General features: G+C 37.8%; 1 protein-coding gene across 3 annotated transcripts in view; it reads left to right on the forward strand.

The window, feature by feature from the left end:
• LOC131355860 (ADAMTS-like protein 1) overlaps positions 1 to 22,426 on the forward strand; it is a 102,204-nt gene that overhangs the window by 24,288 nt on the left and 55,490 nt on the right. For all 3 annotated transcript variants that reach the window (XR_009204954.1, XM_058394395.1, XM_058394390.1), the window contains exon 2: positions 18,105 to 18,227. Coding sequence is in view for 2 of the 3 variants with exons in the window: in XM_058394395.1 (XP_058250378.1) it covers positions 18,105 to 18,227 (123 nt within the window). In the remaining variant the exon portion in view is untranslated. The remainder of the gene's footprint in view (positions 1 to 18,104; positions 18,228 to 22,426) is intronic.

Genomic DNA, 22,426 nt, shown 5'->3' on the forward strand with positions numbered 1-22,426 from the left:
AGGTTAGACTTGAAGATACATAGATAAGGGTGATTTGCCTTTTGCATGCACAATGATCTACGTTGTTGCTGAGTGTAATAAATGGGGAACATTTTTGCTTTTGTTGAACTGCAACCAGCTAAAAGAACCAGCACTGCATCAATGATGTTGGCAGAAACTTTAAAAGACTTAACTGGGGTGTCTATGATGGATGATGGTTTTTGTCATTCCTACTGTGCACTTATATGTCCCTTTATAATCGGTGTTTTGTTTTAACCAAACACATTGTTGAATTACATGAGACTTGACAGACCATAACTAACAGACATAATATTGAGAGAAGCATCAGTAGCACACCACAGCCCCCAAGACACAAGTCAGGGCCCCTCTAGTGAATATGAGCGTCACGCAAAAGCTGTGTTGGGAGTCTGGGTATGACAGGAACGAGCAGGCCAATGTACTGGTTAAAGGTGTCTATATATAAAGATATAGGGGCAGCCAGGAAATGCCTGTTCCACTATCTTGATGCTGGTATTGAGAAAAGCCTTGCATGCATGAATTCATTGTGTCTTGAGGCATTGTCGGTTAAGTCAAGACATGATTGTGTCTTAAAGGAAACTGGTACAGAGATGGAATTTGAAAGCACTGTCAGGTAGATGTGGGATTGTTTTTGTCTTTGTAGGCAATCATCAGCATTTTACATCTCATGCGGGCAGCTACAGAAAGAAATTGGAGGGGAGCAGAGCATTGGGATGATGTGGGAGGTCTTTGGGAGATTAAAAACAAGCTGGTGGAGGCATGAACCTGCAGGGGAGCCCACACTGGGATGCACATATGTTATAGCATTTGATTATAATCTCCGCTCAACTAGTGAATACTTGGTGACCCTTGAGTTATAGTCACAGTACCAAAATGAATTGGTATTTTATAATATGTGGCGCTAAAATACTCTATGAATAGGGCTCATACAAAATAAGGCAATATTTCAGACCACCTTTGGGACTTGGACATTGGAAGTAATCTGTAATCCAGAACCACCCACATTGCCTGTGCTATATGTCATTACGAAGTCAGACTTCAGACACGGCAACCTTATTTATGGGATATGAGTGTGCCAATGTTACAAATTAAACAGGTCTCAGTTTAGGCATAACATCAGTAATAGCAATTACTGAAGCTATTGTGGAACATGCAGTACCATCATGTATTTCCATGCAGACACAGAAGATGCACCCAGTGTGATGTGCCAAATTTCTTCTATATTCTATTTCATCTTTAAAAAAAAAAAAAAAGAATGGTCGCAGTGGTCTGATTTGAAGATGTGAATGGATCATGGTGAAGCATAACCTTAAAAAAGTTATTTCTGTAAGCATTATTATAACAAAAGGTTTACACAGGAGTAGAAATTCCATATTTCTTCTGGCTGGCTTGCTACTCTCTGATAAACACAGCCAATTTAGCCTCACCACACAAACAGTATGGCAGCGAAAGAGACTCCTGCAGAAATATGAAGCCCACATGGGTAGATAAGTGAAAAATGTACTTCATTCCTCATGCAACAGCTGCTGCTTTCACGCAATAGCATCAAAACGTTTCAGATTTTCACTCACATTAGACGATAACAAGATCCCACCTCAATATGTCCTAAGATTAACCTTAAAAAACGATGATTTGTTTAACCTGAAAAAAGTTTTGGCATCATAATGGAATCTCTAGTGGATACCCTTTAGATTAGATGTCTTTTCTTTCTTCTTTTTGACTAATTACCAGCTTTCAGTCAGTCCTGTATCGGCCACTTAAGGCCTGCATGGTTTTGCTTGTTGAGATGTGTGGCTTCAGTTAAGGGTTTGGCTGCCAGAATGGATTTGTGTCAGTGTCAAAGAAAATAGAGGCTTCTGGGAGGTCTTTTAGCACTTGTACTACTAGCCCATGAAGCAGAGCGTATAAAGAGAGAAATGTGTAAAGATTTATAAAAAGAGACATGCAGCTATAGGTTAAAAATATATCAAGCTAGGCTTTGAACAACAGTTCGTTTTCAGCATCTGGATTTCTTTCCTTTTCTTACAGCAATTATGCTCAACAGCACAAGACACATGTCCAACTCTAACTTTGTAAAGACATCCAAAGTACAAATCAAAGACAAGTGGCAAGCCAGCTTCGTGAGAAAGCGGCAACACAATTGTACAGGAATGTTTATTATAACAAAGGCACAATGTCAAGAAATCTTAATCACCACCTTTATTGCAGCTACAGCAATGCATTTTGTTTAAAGATTGTGTACTGTAGTGTAGCATGTACTGCTGTACAATTCACCCACATGACAAGTAGCCTAGAGCAAATATGGTACCCTGAACAGGCTATATAAATGTCTTTACCATCATAATCTTCTTTAATCCATCCATGATGAAGTATGACAGATGACAGAGAAGGGGGAGGGCTGAATCAAAACCATGCACTCTCACTCTCCTGTAATTAAAATGCTTGAATGGAGAGCACTTCTCAAAACCGCAGAATACCATACCGGCTGTGCAAGAGATGGGCAGGAGACTTGTATGTGACAGACTATATAATTATAAAATGTACAGCCAATTGCACTGTTTGCTTGAGATGTTGCAAGAACGTTATATTTAGGCATGTGTAATTCACAGTGAAATACTTTTAACACTTTTCTGACAGCTGCTTCAACCTGTGTTAATTAGTAGTTGTAGGTAAAATGAATTTTGACAAAAATAAAAAATTGGAAAAGTACACTGTCAGGCAGCTGGCACTTGAAACTTGCCTGCCTTGCACTACTTCGCCCACTCTTTTCCTCTACCATGCTATTTATTTGGCACTGCTTTTCTGGCATTTGTTCCCAATAATAACTGCCTAAGGGCATATTTGTCATGTCGGTGCCCAGGCAATGAAATGAGCGTGTCTGTGGTTTTATGTGAAATTAACATGCCAGGGTATATCTGCTCTCAGAGAGAACGTACTCTGGGTGTATGACATGCTGCTATTCGCTCGTCTGTTAAATGTTCACTTGACTAACCTTTAAAAGAAAATAGGCTGGAAAATGGCAGCTGGTATAAATTGGCTCACAGGGCTACGCTCCCCTGATTTTCATACATAAAAAGACATGCATATAAGGTTTCATTTTTGGCATTCACATTCGATTATTTGCTGGGGGATTATTATTCTGGATTTTTCTGGAACCAAGAATCAATATTGTTCATAAGAAAAATACACGCTGATGAAGAAGCAAGGCTGGGGCTGATTTCTTTCTATCTTAGACTGAGGATTCATGCAGTCTATTAGTGAGAGTTATGTTATGAGAGTTTGAGCTGCTAGTCTGTCAGCCTACTTCATGGATACGTCTGTAGCGTATCAGCTGTGATTGAGGCACATATGAAGTACAGTACACAAATGTAATGAACAAAGTAAATTATTTACTGCATCAACCATTTTTTTTATTCAAAATGTCTTTGGAGAAGAATCTAAAAGTACATAATCTATGCATACATTGTTTCATAAAAGGGCAGATTTTTCTTAGAGATTTTTGTTTGACTAAAAGAGTTGCAACTTTTTTGTTTAGCGTGCTTGATATTCAGAGGAAATGTGGCATGAACCACTTGGAAAAACCATTAGAAAAACCAATAACCAAACCTGCCTGTCTGCCTTTGTGTGTGTGTGTACAATAGTTTCCCTAACAGCATTCTTACTATACCATTGATAAGACGTATTATACCATTGATAAGAAACGTTGGATACTCAAAAGTTGCAGCTTTGTTTACGTAGCCTAAGCCAGCCGGTGCTGCCAGGCACTGACACTGGATGAGAAAAAGGTTCAAGATGGTCGACGATGAGTGGGCAAGACTTAAATGACTTCACACTGTGTGAGATTTGTTTTTTAACAGAATATTCAGCATATTCTGCTAATGCTAGCGGTGTCACATTACATGCATTAATGTCATTTGCCATTAACTGAGAAATGGCTTTTTCTTCCAGTTAGAAAAATTGGTGAGTGTTCCATTTTAGATGATACTATGATTTTAAAATTCATATACTGGACAGTAGAGTGCATTATGTAAGTACATAATGTATAGTTAGTCATTTGGAAAACACTTCTTGTGATATAATGCATAGTTTCATTTTTGATCCTGGATATTGGATTTTTGCCCGTCCAATAAATATCCAAATCAGCCATCAGGCCATAGGATACTCTCAAACCATTTTAATATTATGAACATTGTGTTTATGCCGTTAGAGTGTTAACTGGCCAGTGTTCATTTATCACCAGGAGATCTGAACAACAAACACTAAATACAATGTATATGTTTAGTTGGCTTTCTTTCCAACCCCCATTTACCTCTGTGGGGCCTGAACAAAGTCCAAATCAAGTTGCAAGTGATTCATCATTTCATGGAGAAAAGTAATAATGGGGATCAGATGTTGAAGGGGTTGGTGAACACCTTTGACTCACCTTAAGAAATATGCTGCCTCACCTAAAGGAAAATGTTTTTTGATACTAAAGTATGGACCTTTCTGCTGACCCAGAAAACACTCTGCTTGACTCACATAATTCACATGGTTTGTTCAGCCCAAGACTCTGAGGGAGTCACCCGTCTTTTCTCTGGCTCCTCATATCCTGAGGCAGTAAGCTGGGTGAATGCTGTGTAATCAGTTTTGCATGATACACCCTGCTTTCTAGACTTGGGTGTCCACCACATGAGCCACTTGGGAAATGCCACCCAGTCCAATCCAACCCTTTTTAACTAATCATCTAATTAGATTTTCCTCTGCATAGGCATTTTCTGCATTAGGGGAGCAGAGCTTAAAGCTGCTCTCTGAGAGAATTCAAAGCAAGGGTTTGTCTTTGACTGTAACACTTTCTCTTAGTGTTTCATACTCACAAACTGCCAATATAAATGCTTTTACATTCTGTACACTAATGCAGCACATAGCCAACCATCTGTCATGTGTCATAGCTGCCCTCAGGAAAACAAATGCCTTTTTTTTTTTTTTTTGCTTTAGGTGGGTGTGATCGAGGATGTACACCAGGCAGATAATCAAAACCAGAACTATGTCAGCACAGTGCATCCCCTTGTTCTTCCTGAGCAGTGAAAGCACAGCCCTTAGACAGAGCGTGCTATGGCTTGGAGAGGCAGTGGCTTTGCTTATATGTTCAAATATTTCACTGTGTACAACTGCCAGTCTTTGTACTGTATTTTTTGTAAAGTATTGAGTACAGCTCTCTAAGCCAGAGATGAAACTCTTATTGCTATGTGTGGACTGTGTGTGTGTGTGTGTGTGTGTTTCTAATCATTACTATTTAGTTTAATTCAGATACAAAGGCAGAACATCAGTTGCATAGACCATTGTACATGAAACAACAGAGGATATTAGGAAGTAAAAGTGGATATGTTTTAAGATTATTGTCTATTATAGCTTGGAATCTGACACTGTCATGGTACAGTATAATAATATCCATCCCAACCATATCAAAATGGCATCATTTCCTTTTCCCTAAGGAAAAGTCATTGGCAACTATTACTTTTATTTTTCATGTGCAATTTCAAAAAAATGTTTAGCATTAGTATGGATGTCGAACTCACACATGAATGGACACCCATGACCTCATTTCCTGCTCTACTGAGGCTTTGTGCCTGTCTGTGAATATGAGAATGCTAACTCATTCGTTTTAATGATACGATGTGTCAATACATGTAACTTTATCAGGAGCCCCAGATTTCATTGCAGCCAAACCGGATCCTTCCAGCCTATTTGGATAGTTGTAGCCACTCAACACCTTTAGCATACCATGACTCTGTTTGTAGCATGAGAACGAAGGATTGAGTTTGGACTGTGAGATTTCACACAAGTGGGAACTTTACGGGAATTACACTCTCATTTGCACTTATTCTTCCCTTGAGAACGATTAAAGGTCAGCCTGGAGCCTTGTATTTCATACTTTGCTCCGTGTGGAGGTCTTTCAGTCAAGTTCACTTCTAATATTATATGGCTGGTCTAATGAATGTGGACACAGGTCACTCAACAGTCAAGGAGTTTGGGAAAGGTCCGAAAAGTGCTGTGCAATTTAGCATTAAATCCAAATAGCATGGTCATCTCAGTGCAAGGTAATGTATGATGACAGGACATGATTTTCATTTTAAGCTAAAAGGATTGTGGCATACTTAGTTACATTTAATTTGACATGACATGATGTTGACACATTTATGTTGGTGTGATAAACATAAACGGCTTACAAGAGACCTATTAACAGTTAAGTGCTATTATTTTGATAATCATCATTCCACTTACCCCTCTGGCTTTATTTGCTTACCCTATATATCTTTTCAGGACAAAATGATTTATTTTATTTTTTACTAAAAGTGGTGAAATACCATTAGGTGCTCCCAACATCTGGAATTGCTCTAAATACTCTAATCATTCCTTTCAGGATTTGACAGTTGTGTGGTCATAGAAATTAACGCAAAATGAAGCAAACACTGCAATATTTGTTAAATAGACTTTCTGCAGATTTGGGTCAAGATCCATCGTGTGACATCATCACAACACGCATTCAGACAAAGGCCTTTCCAGTTCACGTGCATCGGACATGAGTACAGCTCTAATAGAAAGTAATTTCATATACACTATATTGCCAAAAGTATTCGCTCACCCATCCAAATAATCAGAATCAGGTGTTCCAATCACTTCCATGGCCACAGGTGTATAAAATCAAGCACCTAGACATGCAGACTGTTTTTACAAACATTTGTGAAAGAATGGGTCGCTCTCAGGAGCTCAGTGAATTCCAGCGTGGAACTGTGATAGGATGCCACCTGTGCAACAAATCCAGTCGTGAAATTTCCTCGCTCCTAAATATTCCACAGTCAACTGTCAGCTGTATTATAAGAACGTGGAAGTGTTTGGGAACGACAGCAACTCAGCCACGAAGTGATAGGCCACGTAAACTGACGGAGCGGGGTCAGCGGATGCTGAGGCGCATAGTGCGAAGATGTCACCAACTGCCAAAGAGGTTGCAATGCAAAGCGTCGGATGCAGTGGTGTAAAGCACGCTGCCACTGGACTCTAGAGCAGTGGAGACGCGTTCTCTGGAGTGACGAATCGCGCTTCTCCATCTGGCAATCTGATGGACGAGTCTGGGTTTGGCGGTTGCCAGGAGAACGGTACTTGTCTGACTGCATTGTGCCAAGTGTAAAGTTTGGTGGAGGGGGGATTATGGTGTGGGGTTGTTTTTCAGGAGCTGGGCTTGGCCCCTTAGTTCCAGTGAAAGGAACTCTGAATGCTTCAGCATACCAAGACATTTTGGACAATTCCATGCTCCCAACTTTGTGGGAACAGTTTGGAGCTGGCCCCTTCCTCTTCCAACATGACTGTGCACCAGTGCACAAAGCAAGGTCCATAAAGACATAGATGACAGAGTCTGGTGTGGATGAACTTGACTGGCCTGCACAGAGTCCTGACCTCAACCCGATAGCACGCCTTTGGGATGAATTAGAGCGGAGACTGAGAGCCAGGCCTTCTCGTCCAACATCAGTGTGTGACCTCACAAATGCGCTTCTGGAAGAATGGTCAAAAATTCCCATAAACACACTCCTAAACCTTGTGGACAGCCTTCCCAGAAGAGTTGAAGCTGTTATAGCTGCAAAGGGTGGACCGACGTCATATTGAACCCTATGGATTAGGAATGGGATGTCACTTAAGTTCATATGCGAGTCAAGGCAGGTGAGCGAATACTTTTGGCAATATAGTGTATGTCTTCACTGGTAGGAGTTTAAAAGAAGAATCCTGTGCTTGTTATTTCTCCAATTCAAGTAGTTTTTCTTAAAAAAGCTGCATTTTTAAGTGCAACTTATTTTGTGACATTTTGAAAAATGTTTCAGTAAAATTATCAAAATATTTGGCTGCAACAATCACAAAAAAGCTAATTGAAAGACTGTTTTATGAATGTACCAATTTTAAGTAAATGATATTTCTGTTAAAATTGCTTCAAATTATATCTTCACCTATTAAATGAGTTTGAAAATTGCATGTATACAATTGTGTTATATAAAATGAATAAAGATGGTCTGGGACTGTATGTGGTTAGATGCAAATCTGTCAGCTTTTTATTGTATTTCTTCAAAAATGATGGTCATATTCAAGCCCATCCTGGACCCCCTCCATGCCCACTTCCACATTTGTTCCCTCTTTATGGTGGTCAGGGGTCAGAGAACAAGTACTCAGGGTTAACATGTGCAAATCTACAACCATATCCATGAGCAGACAAGCAGAGACGAAAAAGCATAGAAAACTAGAAATATGCTATGTAAGCATACTGGCACAAATTAGGCCCACCATGAAACAGGATACCTCAGAAATACAAGATAAATCAAAAGAGACATTCAGACATCTGCAAGATTCTGCATGGATCACAGCAAAAGGAAAGTGAGTCAATGTGATCAGAAAAACAAGCAGATTTTTTTTTTTATTAAAATGCATTTGTAAAAAAAAATGTAGTAAAACAATTGTGGCAAGTATTCTGCATCATATTCTTTTACATTAAATTATTCACAGTCATGTATAAAGACATACATTTATGCAAATATATATTGTATATATAGTCTTGTATATAAGTAAAATTACTATAAGTAAGTTTTTTTAATCTTTTTTTTTGCTAAAATGCAATATATTTCATAGAATCAACAGAATCCCATTGGATTACAAATAAAGGCTACATTTACTGAGCACTTTATTAGGAACACCTTTACACATATGGTTTCACGCAATAATCTGATCAGCCAATCATGTGGGGATAAACGTCTCCATGATTTTGACCATGACAAACATAATTTTATTGTTGCTGACCATGCGCATACTAATAGCTACTTCTAGCATGATAATGCAACTTCAACTGTATTAATAAACAAAATGAGTTAATCTGATGAGTTGATCTTCAGTGACCAGATCTGAATCTAGTAAACCTTCTTCTTGTAATGTGGTAGAACAGGAGATTTGCAGCATGAACAATCTGCAGGAATTCTCTGATGCAATCATATCACTATGAACTAGAATCTCTCTATTTCCAAAATGTTTTGGAATCCATGGCAGAATTAAAGCTGTTCTGAGAGCAAAGGTAGGCTTTATCCAATTTTTAGAATAGTGTTCCTAATAAAGTGCTCAGTGAGTGTATATTATTTTAACAATAAATTTTAATTAAGTATATTCATGAATAGAATAAGAAATAAGCAATGTGTATAAAAAATACACAATGAGTGAGTTTAAGCAAATTAAACTGCAGCTTGTTATCAGTTATTCACCTTAAATATTTAATAATTACAGTTCAATGATCAGGAAACAGATGAATTACAGTAACCTGTGTGGAGTTTATGGGGTTACGTGCTAAAGAGCAGAGTCTACATATCTCAGCACTGTTCAGATATAGGCCATAACATTTTATAATTTTACAATTATAGCGGGCCTTGTCCAAAGTCCTGTGTCCAATGATCTGTGCTCGTTATCATGCTAAATACATTGTTTAAGAAAATACTAAAACGCATTTTCTGTTAAATCACTCAGTAGTTCATTATATTTGGCTACTCACACACATAACGTATATATTACTTTGGGAGCATTTGTGTTTGCATGACACAGGTTTTTATCGGTTAGTGAGAACTGTTACAATGACATAGATAAATTTCTAACTTTAACATTGACTCAAAAAGTCATGGAGAATTTGTACAGTGTTGTTTTACAGCCGAAGAATCAGCAATGTGATCAAGACTCTTCCTTTTGTACTACTTCACTCGGTTGAGGTTTTCTGACAAAAGGTCCCTTAAAGTGTAACTGGAACATGATATCATTTCAATGGTCCCCCCCCGGGCATCAACCATCTTCACTCTGCTCCATGTGTATAAGCTGTTGAGGGTTCCATGGAGATAAAATCCAATGCGGCCTGCACAGCAATGTTCGCAATATAGCTGTAAACTCTCTTAGGGTCTATATAGAGAGAATATTTCAATACATATTCAGTACATTTTGGCCTGTTTCCACCTTTCTTCTAGAAGCTTAAGTCAGTAAGGCATGTGCAGCCAGACTATTTTCAGAAATCCAGTCATTCAGCATTCCTGAAAGGTACAGTGGAAAAAATAAACATGAATAAAATGTAATGAGTAACTAGGCATCAACGTTCAATGCAAAATCCAATAACATACTAAAAGCTTTCCTTCAGTATTTAACTTTTGAAATTTAAAGATTATAGCATATCCTGACATCACTGTTTTCAGTTTCCTCATTTTCCCACAAAACACATGCAATGCATAACATGTACATGCATTGTACCACCTTGACAAACACTTAAACCCAGAAAAAGTCACTACAGAGTGGATCAAATTTTTTTGCCTACTTGTTTAAGGATTTTTGTCCCTAAAAACATCCTCCAGCTCCCTCGATTTCACTCGGTTCACATGCTGATGTGGGCGAGGTGCTCGGTTCTTTTGCTGGGTTCGGTGCTTCTGGTCAACAAAACTCTCCGATGATTGTGCAGCATAATCTTTGTGATTCTTCTTCACTACTGTTGAATGGCAGCTTGCGTCCTTCATTTTCTTTCTTCATTGAAGTGAATTCTCCAGAGCTTAAAATCCAAATGTCTTGTGAACAACCCCAAACACTGCTCTATCTGCATTGACGTAGCATTGTAACGCTGGAATTAAGGTCCAACCCTTTAAATTATTGCTGCCAACTTCCTTGTTGCTGTATAATAAAAACGATCAAAACAAATTGCACAGCTCCAATATCTACTATGCAGAAGGGTAGAAATTATGAACATTTATAGCGAGTGTTCACATGCTGGTAGCCTAATTCTAACTGGTAAATGAATGATGATTTTCTAACCAGTCCAAATGTCTTCTACAATTGTAATAGATTAACTCTGGTCTAAAGGTAACACTGTCTTCATTTCAGTATAGTAGTGACAAGGACCCCAAGGAGGTTTTAACTAAACACATCCCCAAGGAGATTTGCTTTTCCTGATACATTCTAACAGAAAATATCATCAGAAAGTTTGCATTTAGCAAATAGGCATGCCATCTAGAAAATATGATGAATGAATTTCAACATTTCCTTGTAATTTATTTATAGAAGGACACTGTTTGAGACATGGCATGCACTACACACATGAGAAGTGGTGCATGGCTGATCTGCAGCAGTATTTAGTGCATTGTCACAGATGCTAGACAGTTGGGGTTTAACCAACTCCCAGCAAGTAATTGAATTCATGCTGTAATTATGTTATTTGGTTTAGGATTGTAAATCACTACATGAATGAATGAAGTGAATTCCAGTCTGCATCTAACTGCCTTAATAACATTGCGTTAATGTCAGTTCAAATTAAATCTTCAGAGATTAACAGGTGAACATTAGCTCTGCACGTTGCATTGACGTCATATCATTGTATCTTTGCAGTTGTCTTCACATTGCTGTTGCCAACTCATAGCTTTAAGCTAAAATACCAGGAATGATGCAATTGTACAACTGATGCTATGTCTATTTATAGCTCTTCTAGTCTTCCGTAAATGTGTGTCGGAAACTTAAACAATGGATTGGTCTAAAGATATTACACTCTGTCATTATGTGTGTATTTTTTACACAAGAATGTAAAGAATTACAGTAAAGCAAGATGCTTAAGCACAGGAGTGTAAGAGTGGTGAGTGGAGCACAATGATTTGACCTATGTCTTTGTCTTACTTTGCAAGATTGAAAATGAAAGTCATACTTCCAGACTTTGTACTACATCTTTATCCAAGATGAGCTTAGGTTTTGGGTTTTTGTCAGTTGAAGTTGCATGTTGGTTTGTAGAAACCTTTCAAAGACCCCTGAACCGATAGGATTATATGATTATTGTAGTATCATGTACCTGAACCACTGTATCTAAAAAGCAGATTTCTAAAAAGAAAATTAAATGCTTTAAAATAAGGGACAAATTAGGGATGGTAAAAAGGTTGCAGGATGACAATTCTAATTACATGTAAGTGATGATAAACTATAATTTGGGGTGAAGTTGATCCCAAGCCTATTAGGAGGGATACACTATATACCAGCATTAAACAGCAGTTTAATTTTATGACCATCTAAATCAACCAGTGCAACTGTCAGCAGTAAGGGCTGCAGGGGAACAGTCCGACACTTTGAGGTTTGCATGGCAGAGTTGGTTTACAATCCAAAAGCCTTCCAGGAATGTTAACCGTTAAACAGCAGAAGATAAATGGGCTGTGAGGTAGTCATAGGCCGGAAAGCAATAGACATCTAAATCACCACTTCAAGTTGCCACCTCTCTCTTCATGCTTTGTCAAGATCATGTGGCTCCATATTTCCATAAGAGGCAAAGGAGTCGACGCTGTCATGGCTACTTTTGTCAGACTGGCACCATGCAAGGTATCCTCAGATCTCATGCAGGCTTGTTTTACATAACTTGGCCATAAGATCGAGATGCCTGTGCTATAAAAGGTATGGGAAGAAAAAAGATAAATTATTTCTAACACAGACGGTTAGTCTGGAGAGGGAGACAAATGTCTTATTTTAAGACCTTTTGAAATAGCAGAGGGCGACGGAGGATTGTAGAGATCAGCATTAGGATTTTGTCCAAGACTGTGACAGTTCCTTCCTTCCTTTTCTTTCTTTCTCTCCATATACTCTGGGTTTATTATATTAGCTTACTTATTTGATTTCTACTTCTCTTTCAGAGAAGCTAAAGCTTGCATAGGAAACACGTATAACATGAAATGCCATGGTAAGCACAAAAACAAACTTGTCAGAAATTAAAGAATGTTGATTTTACTCAGGGTCATGACTTCTCCTTACACAGGCATTGTGCAAGAAATGAAAACTATAATCAGGAAATCTTAAACAGAAAAAGGTGTATTGTTATGTCAGGCCTGCCAAGACAGCCAAGTCATTTTCCAAAGACACATCTTATTAGTGCTGGTCCCTTTTTACTGTAGCAAGTATATATTGCCCCATATATCCCCACTTTTGTCTGGAAAGTCATTCTATACATCATGACATTGGATTGCAGCATGTCACCACACAGCATGGGTATGGAATACAGTGATGTGACAGAAATTTCCCCTTAGGAATGCGCTCCAACACTTGGGGAAAAAGAGAGATCTGTCATGAGAAAAAGCACTAGGGGTTCAGAAGAAAGAAAGAGGAACAAAAGGACACTGAACAAAAGACAAGTGGCACGTCAGTGGACATCATTCAAGAATTCCTCATCACTCAAGCATTAAAAGAAACCTTGCACTGATCCCTTTAAAAGGAGATTAGCCAAATACCTCTTCCTGTTTCATTTCATACAGTCAGGAGCAAGGAGGAAAAGAGCACTCTGTTATCAAAACACTGGAAGATATCTTATTAATCTTAGGAGGCTATGGATGAAACAGAAGCCCAGGTTGGGATTGCACTGAGAATATGTGGTTCTCCTTTTCATTTCCCTCTGCTTTAGTACCTGGAACCTCCCTGCAGGAAAGGCAAATTATAATATCAGGTTGGTGTTATTATTTCTGATTGTGTTCTTCTGTAGGCCTGCTGTGACCTGGGATCACTTTCCTTCTCTCTCAGTGCAACACTCTTGTATGCACTTTGAAATTCAATCTCGCTGCCAAAGAAGCACGCATCTCTCTCTCTCTCTCTCTCTCTCTCTCTCTCTGTTACACACATATACATTCATCATCATCGCTGTTAGTTTTGGAAGTCATGTCCCTTCACTAAGTTGGAGTACTCAGTGGGCTTAGGTTGATGGGAAGCGTGTTCCAAACCAGTATCTCTCCAGAGTTTAATCTTAAGGGCCCTGTTATGTTTCTGAAGATGGATGCCATTAGTGGAGTTGTTTTGTATTATGATGTAAATAGTTCCAGAAATAGAGAACATGTTTGCTTCATATGTGGACATAGTGGATATATTTGCTAATGTGCTTCATATATGGAAAGTATTTGTACTCTGTAAGTGACCACCCTTAAAACTACCTCTGTTTAAAGCTTGGAATAACAAGTGTTTACATTTATGGTACATTTATGGACTTACAGAAGTGCTTCTCTGTCTACTTGTACTAGTGGAGATCTTCCAGATCTTCTAAAGGTACGAATAAGCTAAGACACTTCCAGAAACAGGAGTCAGTGCTGACACACAAGTCCATTCATGTCCAGATTACAGATATGCCTGATTAACCTTCATTTAACTGCTTATTGAAATGTGTCTGTTTGAAGAAAACTGTCCAAACAGTCGGGCAGATTGTTATAATATTTTCTTAGGGTGATTACTTAGAAGTTTGATAGTGACTTCTAATAATGTAATCTTGCAATATTCATTAACAGAATGTTTATAATGATGACATAACGGAAGCACAACAGAAGAACATAGTCTTCCAGGGAGAGTGTTGTTGACTTAAGAGAAGAGATTTCTGCCAGCACTTAACATCTAGGTCCAATGGGAGTACAGGCCCCATGACAGCTGATTTTAACAGCTGGCTTGTTTTCTTAAGCAAGATGTTAAGAAGGGAATTTGATAAATTTGTCTTAAACATTCTACAAAAGATTTGGCTGCCGTGCTGCACTAGGTTTTAGTTCAGCCAGGTTTCACTCAGCTGCCTTCTTTTTTTGGATAGCCGTGCTCTGATTGATAGGACGGTGTGATATGGATAAACTGAAGAGTCTCCTAGGATGAGGCTTTATGGCACCTTTTGCTGTCTTATCACTGGAGGGATTGTGTCTAAGACCCTGAAGAATTTGTCCAGAAAGAAATTTGCAAAAGCTGAATCTGCATAGCTTGGTTTTGTCCAGGAAATCATTTCATGGTTGACTTTTACCCAAGATACACACTGCACTACAGCTGAAAATGTCAGTTGGGTGTGAAAAACTCTGAAATTGCATCTGTAGATTGGGGAAAAAATACCTATTGGTTTTCTTTTGCAGCATATTAGGGAAACATTCCACTCCTACCCATTATTTATAGTCTGATCAGTGTGATGATTAACTAGGTCTTGTTGACAGTTTGTATGTGCTCCTGCCAGTGCCTTTTGGAGAGGCCAGTCCAACATTTTGTCCTGTACATGGGTATCAGTCTTACTAACATGGCTTATACAACGGCCAATAATTGCCTGAGGGTTCAACGCAAGTAAACCAGTACTTGGAAGTTGTTGAATTTGATCTTTTAGCCAAGAATGCGATAAAACGTAGGCCGTAATTTCAGCGACGCTTTGGAGTTATGTGCTGTTGAAATTTGGAAATTTGCCCAAAGTTCACACACCCAATAGTGCTGGGTGACAGAATGACTGCAAAAATATTATCTGGCACATGAACGCCTGCTTAGGAAAGCCTTTTGATGTTACATGTAAATTTGTCTGACAAGCATTTGCTGTGTTCATCCATGCTCTCCTTTGATGTAGACAGCTAGAGACAGGTAATGTTCAAAGAAGCATACCTTGTTTTCCCTCTCTTCAGTACAATGTGCAGTCAGAACATGTTTGGAATTTCCATTTATTCTGAAGTTATCTGTGCAAAAATGCTCTCCAAATTTATACCATGGCTGCTTGCCTTAAGTTGCTCACTGTTGAGTCATGGGCCTTTTTTCTAACGAAATAATTAGAAATTAGCAGATTGTGATTGACTGATTTAAAGCATAGCAACAGATGGTTTGCATTACTCCGTCCTCATTTTCTTGACTGGACTATTTTTAACTCTAAATCATGTGCTTTTGTCATTTTTTGGTCTGTACACATTGCATTGTTCATTGAGATAACTTCCATAGAAATTAAAGTGCTATCATGATCCCACCAGCAGTAGAGTCAAGCAAAAATAGGTTGAATTTTGCAGTAAGTACAATGTGTAGCATAGACACAGGTGCAAGATAAGGAACCAACAATGAGACTTTGTGTATGTGCGAGCCTGCTTTATATGTGTCACGGGTGAGAAAATCCATTATTCAGGACCAAAAACAGAACTAAACTTTAAAGAAAGCACGAACCATCTAGACTACTTGTAATCCTCTAAACAAAAGGTGAAATAGAATATGAGACAATAAACTATTGAATTAAAGCGTTAAACATTCTGCAGGCAAGGTCACACAGAGGGCTATTTCAGACATGGTTTGTGTACACACAGTTACACACTGAACACCTGGGACTAATAATGACAAGGCGAGGTAACTATAGACCTACTAGTGATGGGGCAGAGAGCATCATTAGAGAAAATATAGATGGAATCAGATACAGTACCAGAATAGGGACCAAACCAGGAACTGATGTGACCAATTTGGAGAAACCATGATGTAATGCCTATAGAACATATGTAGCCACAAGGCCAGCAGGTAGGTAGCTCATCCTATATTAATGTATGTAAGAAGAGGGCAAAGGATTTGCAGTGATGTATAGGAGGCAATACACAAACATCATATATCCTAATTTATTTGTGCATTTGTTGTTTTTGTCTCAGATGTTTATTAATTATGTTAAAAAAATTATAAATATTATTAAAATAATAAGTCTAAATGAGTTTATGTTGAAGATTTAAGAGATTCACATAATATGGCTGTTATAATTTATACTTTTGATGTAATACAGTGTTATAATACAGTTGTGTTTCAGTATTTCAACTTCACTTCTGCATGTAGGTACATTATAAATACAGAGAGAATAACTTACACACCAGCAGGTGTCTTGGCACAACATGAAGACAAGATCATTTGGTTTGTATAACTTGGTTAAATAACAAGGTTATCTAGTTTCCTATGGCAAACTGCACAGGCTTACAAGCTTCACTCAAAGCATGGATCTGTTGTAAAGTTAATCTTCTGCTGAACCAAAATGAATAATTGTACTAAATCTGTAGTAATCATATTGTGAAAGAACATAAAGGAAATTTAGAAAAGTAATTTCTCAGCCTGTCCTGTAGAGGTTTGTACATGAACAAAGATTTATTGGTAAGTTTTTTTTTAATGCAAATTAGTGGACATGCTTCATTAAACAGTAATGTTTTCTCGGCTCTGAGTGCAAATCTCAGAATTTCTTTTTTTTTTATAGAAAGCTTGACTACATTTACTTAAAATTCTATTATTAAGTAACTGTGATAACTACATAATGTAAATGAATATTATACTATTACAGTGAAAACAACAGAAAGTAGAAATACATTCTCACAAGTTCAGAATAGATTTCCGGTATTAACCCCACCCTTTGTGAACTAATGGGTTATACTGCGAATGTATTGCATTATCTTTTTTTTTTTTTTTGTTTGCCTGGTGCTTTTATCCAAAGTAGTAGCAGTACTGTGAAATTTCACAACACTGAGCAACCACTGCTCCACAGTCCCTTGCCAGTTAAATGATTTGGTAAATACAGATTCCGTTGCTAGCCAAATAGTGTTAAGCTTTGAGTATTAGCACATATTTGATTTGTTATTTTTACTCAGGCTTCTTTGGCTCACATACAGTAGACATTCCTTAGCAGATTTGAAGAAACCTCTCACTTGCCCCCATGTAGCCCCCACCATCACCAGCTTGGCATGAACCCTCCAGGGCCCACAACTGACCTCCTTCATTATGGGGCGTTTATGGCCCTAGGAGAGCAGCTGAGGCTGAAGCCCATGAGCTTGTGCATCCTTGAGAGCGATTGCTGTTGTTAATGGGCCCTGTCCAAGCTCTCCCCTGGTGTGAATTCTAATACGGGAAGTTTTTACAAACACAAAAGGGATACCCAACACAGCAGGGGCTAACCACATAACATAAACCGTTTAGTGAAGCAAACAGCTTGAAAATCCATTTTAATGTGCATGAAATGCTAGAAATAATACACTGTTCTTATGGTAAACTGGAGACAAAAACTGGGGTCTTTGACTTTAATGGACAACTCACGTTGTTTTCATAGTCCATAACGGGCACAGGACAAATATTTGACAAGGCTTAATGGATCTCAGAAATGTAGTCGTTGTGTTTTTTTCTCTATTCATACTTTTTTACCTGTCTCTCATCTAATCTCAGTCAGTAGATCCTGCAGAATGGAAGATTTAAAGGGAGCTAATAAAACTACCTAATAAAAACATAAAGACATAATGCCATGATTATTCAACAATAATGCTTCTTGTTTTTCTCAGGTATGGGTGGATGCTAGTGATGGAGAAGCTGTATTTATCCGTGAGTTCACCCTGAGTCGCCGTGACGACCTCCCTGATGATTTCTTGAACGAAGGTCCTACAAGAGACAAGTCTGAGGATTCTGTAAGTGTCTCAATATGTATAATGGTCGTTTTTTTTATAGCAAGGCCTCGTTATTAGAAACAAAGCATCCCTTCTTATGTCCTTAATATCTGCAACTCGTTCTTATGGTTATTGATTCCTGTTATCTCAGAGTATCCATAGTATCATAAAGCTCCTGGCACATCATGAAAATCTCAATGGCAGCAAACATGGTTCCATACAGCTGGCACTGACAACAGGGACTCTCGCATGGATATGAAAATAGTGAAGAAGAACAGATGGGAAAAGCGTATGACGCACACGCAGGGGAAGGTCTGACATCTGTGTGACCTGACCCTTTTACACAGCTCTGAGAGACCCACTTAGGAACAGTCCAGCTGCTTCCTAAATCCATTCGTCACCCATTTGTGTTACATAATCGTTGCATGATCGCACATGATTGATGTGAAAAAATTACTGTTCATAGCTATTAGCTGCTTAGCTCTAATGTACTATAACAGCACCAAAGCACAGAAGTACCGTAGTATTTGGCAGAGATCAGTCGTCTTTGATAACAGTCATAATATTGAAGGGTTCACGTTATATTTACACTATCCTTAGATTGTGTCTCAGAAGAATCCAAAGGAATTTGGCTCTCATGCTTACTGAGTTAATGGCTTTTGACTATGCTGCCATGTATGTGCTCACCCACGCCTTAACCCTCAAATTTTTACTGAATTTTCATTCACTGGATAAAAAAGACGTACAAGTTAAGTTTCAGAGATCCTTTACTACCTTGCTTAATTTATTTTGATTTCATTTTCTTTTTGTATGTCATGATAAATTACACTTTTGGTTTTATTCTGCAACTGAATTTGTTTGCTTTGCCTAACAAAGTTTTTTTATTATTATTATTATTCATTTCAGTATGATTTTGTTAAAGTAATTAGAATCTTGTGTCGACTTAAAATGAGGACATATACTGTAATTATTCATATTGTGTATGTCTGGCGTAAGAGACATGATCTTCAAATGTCATGAACTTCATCTCCACCTACTTGGAGCAAATAGACACCAGCTGTGGACCTCATTATTTTTTAATGTCATAATGCCACTATTCAGTTTGTACAATTTTAGATTGAATTGCCTCTGCAATGTCCTGTATTATTGCGAAGATAAAACAACTGGATGCAGTCTTGGAGGATAGAAACAATTGCAAGATGAAAATTTCACAATCCATTCAGTTTAATCTGATAATTGGATGGCAATTCACATGCACATGGCAAGTCACATGCACATCAAATACACACGCAAACCCGTGTCTCATAGTGCTGTGTAAGATGTTACTGTATAAAATATAATAATGATAATAATAATAGTGAAAAAATCAGCACAAAGAACTAACACACATGGAATTTTAACAATTATCAAAATACCAAATATCATTAAATATCAAAATGATTTTATATTTTAAATTATGAACAGTTTTCCTGCTGAATCTTTGCTCACTCTCGTCATTTTCTCAGCCAGCATCATGATAAAAACCTTCACCCAGGAAGCCATCACTGATAGTGTAAGCCACAAAATGGCTGACAAGAACCAAACTACCCATCAGCCCTAGGACATAGCACATTATAGTGATGCTCAAAGAATACTCACGCCTGTTTAATGTTACTCTAATTAGTAACCCTGTTTACCTTACAGTTTCTTCTAGGTTTAGCTTGTTATGTTGTCATGTTTCACCTTGCTAATGCCTAGTCTTTTGTCTGTATTATTATAAAAAGTTGTTCTTGCTCTCACTTTTATTTTATTTTTTTTTTGTTAAAGATCTCTGCTTTCACTTTTTTCTTTTGTTTCTTTTCATTAATGAATACATGTGATTGCATCTGCGTCACAATCCTTGACAATAGACTATGGATTTTTGTCTGTTTGTCCTATGTTCTGTTTCATGTGGGGTGAAATTTTAACTAATTTTAGGTTAATTTTTTTGGTTTTGTTTTGTTAATTGTTTAGTTTTAAAAATTTTTTTATTTTTTTTAAATATTATTTTAATTTATATATGAACTTAAGACTTTTTATATATAAATAAACAAAAAATGTCTATATATTTTTATATCTTTAGGCCAGAATGATACATTTGAAGAAGTTTTTATGTTTCCGTTGCATATATGGCTAAAATGCTAAAATCAGTGCTTATAGAAGCACTTGGATACGGAGCTTGATTTAATGTTGTGTTGCCTCAAGTCCTCAAACTCTTAAACAATTATTAGTTTTACCACAGTGCCAAAGAAATTAGTTGTTGCCTTGAACATAGTTTGCAGCTCCAGAAGTATTCAGTGTCTTGATTCATTGGCTTGTTTTTAGGGTTACAGAGCTATAGAGGAGACTAGGAGCCTCTGCGACCTTGGCTTGTTACTCTGGCGTGACGTGGAGGAAGTGATCTTGGAGAGAGAAAACATTTTCATTGGCTATTTGGGTCAGGCAGGACATTAATGACCATTTGGTAGGGAATGTTGTTGGCACAGGAGGATTAATGGAGAAATAATTACAAGGAACTGACCTTTCAAAATGAAAAAAAAAAAAAAAGGTTTTAAGTCACAATACTCTACTGTACTTTAGTGGATCACTCCCTGTATTAGCTTATATGTCGTTCTTTATTATTAAAGAGTGCCTTTTAGCTTCTGCTTTCTTTCACTCTTTCATTTCCTGTGTTTGTGGAATGCCATGCATGTGGACTGCAGGCTGTGATAGTTATTGTAAGAGTTTTATCAGATAAACGTCCTTTCACTGAAGCTACATAACCCGCACATATGCGTCGTGCTCTGCTGGAACTCTGCAGGTTGAATTGGGTGGCACGGTATCACCAAAGTAAAGAGGACATCCTCTGGCTGTGGCTATGAAATGTTTACGATGGGAGGGATGGCTCCCCAGGGAGGAAAATCACGAACAGCTTTGCTTTCTTTAAACTCCTGTATAAACGTATACTTTTGTCTGGAAAAAGTCCAGGTTTTCAAAATACCATAATCACGATCATTTGTGGTAGGATCAGCACTGTAATGTAAACACATGCTTTTTATAGTGGTTTTATCATTCATGTGCAGTGGATATCAGTTGGATACAAGGATCCAAACAGAATTTTTAAGCACTGGGTCATATGTAAGAATTAAATCAGAACAGAGCTCTCAGGTGATTAGTTAAAGAATTCTTTTTTTGTTATTTGTTAACCATGAAGTTACATTCAATGTAGTAGAACGTCCTTGAGACAAGTTGGTTCGTGTTGTCATTTACATTATAACAGCTATGTAGAAGAAAGACAGAAAAAGAAACATTCTTTCTTGAAGTTAATCTTGCAAAAAAAATGCAATTAATGATAAACCAGTAAGTCCTGTATTCTTTAGACTTTTCCATTATAGAAATTAGAAAAAATAACTGCTAATAAAGACAGTTTTCTTTATTAAACAACCCATTTTTGTATCTGTTTATTATTGACCTTTATGTTATGTAGATTACAGAAGAAGAATGCAGAAATCCCTATGAATGAGCTGTTAATAAAGAAACAATACCATATTAAACCAAGCGCATTCATTTATAAGCATCAATCATTTAAAAAGCAGCCAGGATAACTGGCTTCAATAAGAGATAACTCTTCAATAGAAAATGCATCAACACCTTTTGACTAGAGAATTCTGCAGCACTGGGTTGATGTACTGTGTCAAGGCTAAGCACTATAAGGACATTGTATGATACTTATCAGCATCTATCTCAGTATGGTTGCTCACTGTGGTACTTGTTTAATGGAAAGCTGCTTCTCTGATGTAGCCACGAGTAATAGGATACAGGTAACACTGAGCAGATCTTCCTCCCTATCAGTGAGATCCACACCGGAAGACCTTTTATATCCTTTAGATAAAATTTCACAGGAAGTCCAGATCACGGTGGTGTGTGAGACTGAAACGCTGTTGCTCTAATTGTTTTTCTCTTCACTTTAATGAGCATAACCTTGGCCAGCTCACACTACTCCCTCCTTGGCACTTAATACAAACTTCATTTCAGTCTGCAGGCACTGATAAGCACTGGCCTTGTGCTGCTTACTGGACGGATGGTCAAGCTCTTAGAATCAAAATAGCTGATTTTTTTCTCTGCACTTTTTTCTGCTTGGTCTTTCTAACCTAATTCTGACCATTCTAATTAAGCTGTACATGATAGGCATTGCTGTGCTGTTTGTCAAAGTTTATCGTCAT

This window comes from Hemibagrus wyckioides, linkage group LG07, assembly GCF_019097595.1.
Source record: "Hemibagrus wyckioides isolate EC202008001 linkage group LG07, SWU_Hwy_1.0, whole genome shotgun sequence".
Lineage (NCBI taxonomy): Eukaryota > Metazoa > Chordata > Actinopteri > Siluriformes > Bagridae > Hemibagrus > Hemibagrus wyckioides.